Source organism: Ipomoea nil, unplaced genomic scaffold (genome assembly GCF_001879475.1).
Source record: "Ipomoea nil cultivar Tokyo-kokei standard unplaced genomic scaffold, Asagao_1.1 scaffold0642, whole genome shotgun sequence".
NCBI lineage: Eukaryota > Viridiplantae > Streptophyta > Magnoliopsida > Solanales > Convolvulaceae > Ipomoea > Ipomoea nil.
Genome location: NW_017617070.1, coordinates 4,801,797 through 4,809,222, shown reverse-complemented (window position 1 = coordinate 4,809,222; position 7,426 = coordinate 4,801,797). Strand labels below are relative to the sequence as shown.

Here is a 7,426-nt window from a genome sequence, read left to right as displayed (position 1 = left end):
AGAAAATAGCAAGGTCGAGGTTGACAATGTTATACCGAGATCACCGAGTAAAAATAACAACCATTGTATCTCACAACTTGCAGTAGCCAATGCTCTATATTCTGCCTCGAAAGAAGACCGTGACACAGTTGCTTGCTTCTTCGACTTCCAAGAGACTAAAGAATCCCCCCAAAACAATGTAATAACTAGTAGTATATAGATCGCCTCGTCTTCGGGCAAGTAGCCTAGTCAGAATCTGAAAACCCCTTGATATGGAAAACAGAATTAGCTTAATAAAAAAAGCCTTGGCAGGGTGACTTCTTAACATACCAAATCACTCTATGAGCCGCTCAAAGGTGCATTTCTGTTGGAGAATCAACGAATTGAGAAAGTTATTGTGTAGAATAAGCTATATCTGGTTGGGTGATGGTCAAATACAACAACTTCCCAACTATCTGCCTATAACATGTAACATCACGAAGAGTGGGACTGTCAGCGTGCAACACCGTCGTGATCACAACCATGGGACTGTCCACTGGTTTACTACCCAAAAAACCAGATTCTTGAAGAAAATCAAGCGCATATTTTCTTTGGAAGAGATCAATTCCATGACGACTCCGAGCAACCTCCAAACCTAAAAAAAAACTTCAATGGACCCAAATCCTTAATTCGAAAAGTTGAGTCTAAATGAGCCTTAACATCCTGGATTGCTCCAAGATTACCTCTAGCTACCACGATATCATCCACATAAACCAAAAGAGTAATAAAAAATTCTCCAGACCCTTTAGTAAATAATGAATGATCTGAAGATGCTTGTTGAAAACCTTGAGATAATAACTCAGTTGTTAGTTTCACATTCCACTGTCGACTAGCGTACTTCAAGCCATATAAAGACTTGGTTAATTGACATACCTGCCCCGATTTTATTGCTTTAAGTCCGGGTGGCAAAGTCATATATACCTCTTTGTGTAAGTCCCCATGCAAAAATGCATTATTAACATCAAGCTGGTGCAAATGCCATCCTTTCATAGCCGCAGTAGCTAAAAAGGCACAAAGATTTGTAACCTTAGCAACCGGACTGAAAGTATTTAGATAGTCCAAGCCAAATGTTTGTGTATAGACTTTCGCCACTAACCTGGCCTTGTGTCTGCACGGAGTTTCACCTTGTAAACCAATTTACAACCAATGGACTATTTTGTAGGGGGCAAGTCTGTTAGGACCCATGTTTTGTTAATGTCAAGAGCATTTAATTCAGCACGCATAGCCTCACGCCGACATTCATGCTTCACGGCTTCAGTATAACTTGTAGGCTCAATGACACAAGATGAGGCCAAAACAAAATTCTTATGGGAACTTGTAAGACGGTCATAAGCAACCACCTTGGAAATTCAATGTGGTGTACCCTGTGCCTGTACACATGAGCTAGAAGAGCAGCCATATTTTAAGTTACAATGATAATCCTTCAAAAAAGATGGTGGCACTCGGTGACGAGTAAAACGCCAGAGTGTTGGAACAACTTTTGTATTATGTGGTTGTACCAGGCTTTGACTATCATCTGAACACAAGGATCCCTCATCATGAGCTGGCTCTGCATCATGAGCTGGAGAACTAGAATCATAGGGAAGCCTATCATCTTGCTCGTTGGAACTCGTGTATGAAGGAGGAAAGTTTCAACACCAAAATGATCACCAAGCTGTTGGCATTCAGGGGATAGAGAATAATTGCGTCCAAGTGATGAAGAATTGCCAAGGGAATGAGTATTGTCAGGTGAGGAGGAAATGGCGCCACCCATACTAGTTTCTTCAATACCACCTTTCACTAAACCATGAAGTTGAGTAGTGGTTTGGACAGGTGTGTCTCCTGCAAATGAAATACTTGTGTTCTCCCCAAGGTCTACAATTTTATTTGGAAGAGGAAGCTGTGAAATAGTGTTTTGATTTTTGTTTTCTCTACAAAAGGAAAAATAAACTCGTGAAATAAAACATTCCTCGAGACAAAAACTTCTTCTTTGTTAAATGATACAACTTGTATCCCTTCATGCCTTTTTGAAACCCAATAAAAATACACTTTCTTGCACAAGGAGAAAATTTCGTACGGCCTAAGACCAACGTACTGGCATAAGCCAAACAACCAAACATTTTTAGTGTAGAATATATGGGTGTTTTATGAAAGAGAACTTAATATGGCGTTCTATTCTTGATGACTGGTGAAGGCAACCTATTAAGAAGGTAGACAGCATGCGCAACACAATCAGCCCAAAATCTTCCGGCAAACATGCCTGAAATCTCAAAGCCCGAGCCACAGTCAAAATGTGTTGATGCTTGTGTTCTACTACACTATTCTGATGTGGAGTACCTACACAAGATCTCTGATGTGCAATACCTCGCGATTCATAAACTTCTCTCATTTTAAATACTGACCCGTTATCTGAACGAATGCACTTTATATTATCATCAAATTGTTTAGAGACAAATTGACAGAATTTTTCTAACAATTATTGAGTCTCCTTCTTTGTGCACATGAAAAACACCTAGGTAGCCCTACTAAAGTCGTCAACCATAGTTCAAAAATAATGATGGCCATATAATGAGGGAATGTTATATGGTCCCCAAATATCAACATGAATAATATCGAAACCCCTCTCAGTTGATGTCACACTAGTAGGAAATGCTAAATGTCGTTGTTTGACATAATGACAAATTTCACAAACTAAATTTGGAGAACAGTTTATTGAACTATCTAAACTTTGCAATCCCATTATTCTGCGAAAAGATGCATGGCCCAATCTAAAATTCCAAAGATTCAAGTCAAAAACAACATTTATAGCAACATTAAATAATGATTGATTGGGACATGGCTCATCATCAGGCATTAGGAAACGATACAACCCATGTTGTTCCTCAACTAAACAAATCATCTTCTGGTCCCTGCCAGCCTGAATTTCACATCCATTAGCATGAAACACCAAATAGAAACCCATGTTCTTAGTAAACTTACTTACAAAAATTAAGTTAAATTCAAACTAGGGCACACAATACGTCTTGTAAAATAATATTCATAGATAACCGCACACAACCAACATGAGTAACCATGGCATGATTTCCATCTGGCAACATGACATAGATTTCTTGCACCTCATTTGGATCCAAAAAATATGTAACGTTATTCACAATGTGGTCCGTGGCACCTGTATCAATAATCCAAGTAAGCGGCTGACAATAAACAAAATGCTTACCATCTTGAACATTGGGTTTGAAAGATGTGAAGGAAGCATTGGCTCGCCTATTGATATCTCCAGCAGCCGCTGTAGAGGGAAGCTTGTCATCTAGTGGTGTATTCGGCTGATTTATAAGACTTGAAATATCTTGACAAGAAACATTTGTTACAGACATAGAATTTTCTGCAACTAAATTTGCTAATTTATGAGTAGAACTGTTTACGCCACTTTGCTTATTATTCTTGCTTTTCCAGCCCGGAGGGTAACCATGCAACTTGTAGCATTTGTCAACGGTATGCCCTGTAAACCCACAAAAACTGCAAATAGGCTTTTTTATTAGAATTACCAATTTTTCGTTGTGTCGTGCTAGCCCTCATATTTATATTTCCAGCTTGAGTAATCCTTGCATGAAAAGCACTTTGGACTATTTCTCCATTGGTTAGAACCAATGCACTATGACTACCATGGAAAATTTAACGTTCCTGTTGTTGCACAAGAGAACAAGCATTCCCCACCATAGGCAGTGTTGTCATAAGCATTATTTGTGACTTTACACCTACATAATTCTCACTTAAACCTCTCAAACAAGTGGTTACTTACTCCATTTGATGATGTTCTTTGATCCGGTCTAAACATCCACACTTGCATCTTGGGGTATAACTGTATAAGTGCATGTAGGTTATGGCTTCAAACTTAAAAGCCCGTCCCACAACAATTTAAATTTCGTAAAGTAAGCACTTACTGAAAGATCTCCTTGCTTAATACTATAGATCTTCGCTTGGACATCTGAAGTGTGAAACACATCTTTCTGGCAAAAGCGTTCCTTTAACTCATCCCATACCTCTTTTGCATTGTCTAACCATAGAATGCTTTGGGCATAACAGGTATCACAGAATGCAATAGCTAGGATAACACCATTTTATTCGCCCATTGCCAGGTTATATAATTGGTGTTTGTTCTTTTCTGGAGCCGCGATCGAGCCATCTACAAAATCGAGCTTATTCTTGGAAAGCAGAGCCATCTTCATTGTCATGCTCCAAGTGTGATAGTTCGTTCCATCCAAAGGAACGGTAACCAACAACAAAGAAAGATTTTTGCCAGAATGAATATAACACAGACTTGCAATATTTGTTGCATCAAAATTTACGTCAGAGGCTGGTGTAGCCTCTTGAACTTGATTCTCAACCATAAGGGAGAGAAAAAAAATAATAATTTTGCTCTATTACCATAATAAATTTTGAACATCGGAAGAGAAGAAAACTTGAAATGGTAGATTATCTCACACCATACACTGCAATCCAAAGGGATATAAATACAAAGAAAAATAACAACCATGCACATGCATGCCCACATTCCTAGCTAACCAACCGGGAAAAAAGAATAATGAAAAAAATAAATTCAAAAAATAACAACGCTAAGAAAAAGTCAACGTACTACTGCTTCAATAAGGTGAGAGCTCTGTGAATGAGTATTTTACAGAACTTAAATTACGGTGGGATGAATTGATTATTCTTAGGCCTCTGCTTGTCTGTGAATGCAATCCTAAATGTGTTTGTTGTGAGTGAATAACAAGAAAGGTGAATACAAACTTAGATAATGAAATGTTGGCTGTGTTTTTAATTGGTTTCCATTAGAGGTACACTGGCGCGAAAACCCAGATTATGCTCATGAAGCCGCTACCAAATGTAACAGATGCATTATCATTGATATCACAACAAGAAAGGCAGTTTCAAATTATAACCAACAATGCTGGAAATCATCTTATTCGGCCAAATGAAAGTGTAGGAGGAAATTTTTTTTTTTTACTAAAGCTGAAGGCAATTCAAGGAAATCGTTTCCAGGAAACAATAAGAAGCCAGTGTGTACGTACTATGGCTATACTAGACATACTGTAGAAAAGTGTTACAAGAATAATGGTTATCCACCGAGTTGGGAGCCTAGGTCTAGAAGTCAAGGAGCAGCAAATCAAGTTCAATCCACTACACACCAATGTAACTTGCTTTGAATGAAGGTTGGATCTCTTTAACACAGGACGATTATAGAAAATTCCTTGAATTTGTTCAGATGAAGAAGAAGGAACAAACAACAGTGTATATATATTAGGGAAAAAAGGGGGGAGATGGTTATGGAGAAGATGGTTGAGCTAGCATTTTTCCCCATGCTCTGATAACAAAGGTTTTCCGGTTGTGATGGACTATATCATGGGCCCCATGAACCCATGCATAGCAGATCCATGAGTTGGTATATCGAGTCAATCTAGTTTCGAAACTCAACACCAAATTGTAAACTTCTGTCTACAAGGAATCAAACTCATATGGGAGGTTGTGGGTTCAAGCCTCAGTGCAGGCAGTATTAACTCTTTGTGCTTCAGTAGGTTGAGAAAGTAGTTATGAACAGATACTACATTGTAATAGAGTCAGTAGCCTTCAAAAAGAAAAAAAAGGAAAAAAAAAAAATCAAACTCAAACCTAAACCGCCAATGTTCGCGGTAGGAATCGAACCACCACCCTCTTGCAATAAAGTGGAAACAAATTTATCTTTATTGTTGAGTAACTTATAAAGAGTATACCAACTTTGTACCTGTGTAACTACAAATGTACGCAGTAATTGTTTTGAACAACTAACTACGAGTGCTTGAATAATATGACATTTATTGTGTATTAAATACACATTGGGAAAAATACAGTTAATAACAACTTAACAACTCAACAACTTGCATTTAAATAATGAGTACAAGGAATTCAATATTTTGGTTAAATCTTAACTACATACAGATCGAACAATAGGACTCAAATCTAGTTTTAATAATAATATAATATTATTTGTATCATTTGATATCATCACTTCACTTAGGATATAAATTTAACAAATACAAAATATTATGACACTAATTAATTTCCTACATTATTTTACTTTATCAATGATGAAGGGGATGAACATCTTGAAGCTTTTTCTTCTCTACCCATGAAGGAGACAAAACAGGACTATGTTGAAACTCCATCTTCGTTTTCGAGTCAACTGCAGCAGCTTGTTCATTATTATTATTATTATTATTATTATTATTATTATTATTATCCTCTAAGCAACCTCTTGATCTCTTCTCCTCGGGCAAAACCTTAATTCTCCAAACCTTAAACGTTTGATCCAAGCTTGCACTGTGAACCAAGAATCCCATCACATATTTCTCAATAATCTCCAACGAAACAGCCAAGCATTTCACCGGGCCCCTGTGGGCATCTATCACGGCAAGGCACTCATGGAAGTAGCTCCCTTCTTCTCTTCTCCACACCCTAATGGTGGTGTCCTCGGAGCCACTGAACACCAGCTTCTCAATCGCAGCCAAACAGAGGACGGCGAATCTATGGCCCTGCAAGAACCCCCCGTGGTTAAACCGCCCAGACATCTTCTCCTTTTCCCAGAAATTAATGAACCCATCCGAGGATCCCGAGTAGAGGAAGCACGATGAAGAAGAAGTGGTTAGGGCTAGTGCGTTAACCGGGGAGGGTTGGAACTTTAGGGTCATGGTGAGAGTGTGGGAGCTTTGTCCGTACACTCGTCTCCAGATTTTAACAGAGGCGTCGGAGGAGCAGGTGAAGAGGGAGCCGTCGTCTTGGTTTACCATGACACCGTTCACATTGTCCTCGTGCGCGAGAAACGAGTCCACGCAACGGCCACTTGACACCGCCCACACCTTCACCGTCTTGTCCCACGACCCCGTGTAGAGAAGCCCTCCCGCGTGGTAATACGCCATGCAAGAAACGCAGTCCTTGTGAAGCGAGGTAGTGGCGGATCTTGAGAAGATGGAAGAAAACGGTGAGGCTTTTTTAGGGAGGGTGGCGATTTTCTTGGCCTGGAAATGGGAATTCTCTTGACTACTACCCCCTAGGCTCCACGCCCGGACCTTACGATCCCTATGGGACGTGAAAAGGGTGTTCCCATACGCCAGCATCGCGCGCACATCGCCGCAACTGGCCTTGATACAGCCTCGCTCCATGCAGTCCGGTTGGCGCCACGCCCGAATCCGGCTGCTCTCGGAGCCCGTGAACACCAGCCCTTTGGAATTGGAGATGGCGATGGAGTGGATGATCCCGTCTTGGCGGTGGAGGGAGGTGATGCAGTGGAAGAGGAGGGAGGGGGAGGGGGTTTGGAGGGGGGAAAGGGTCCAGGGAGATTCTGGGCTTGGGGGTGGGATCAGGGAATACATAGTGGCGGCGGTTGAAGAATTAGGGC

The 7,426-nt window shown here is 40.1% G+C and overlaps 1 protein-coding gene across 1 annotated transcript; it reads right to left on the bottom strand.

The window, feature by feature from the left end:
* Nucleotides 1–6,110: 6,110 nt before the first annotated feature.
* Nucleotides 6,111–7,208, bottom strand: LOC109174544 (F-box/WD repeat-containing protein 7-like). Its single transcript, XM_019323758.1, has one exon. The coding sequence runs from the start codon at nt 7,188–7,190 to the stop codon at nt 6,114–6,116; it is 1,077 nt and encodes a 358-aa protein (XP_019179303.1). The 5' UTR covers nt 7,191–7,208; the 3' UTR covers nt 6,111–6,113.
* Between the last annotated feature and the right edge of the window lie 218 nt (nt 7,209–7,426).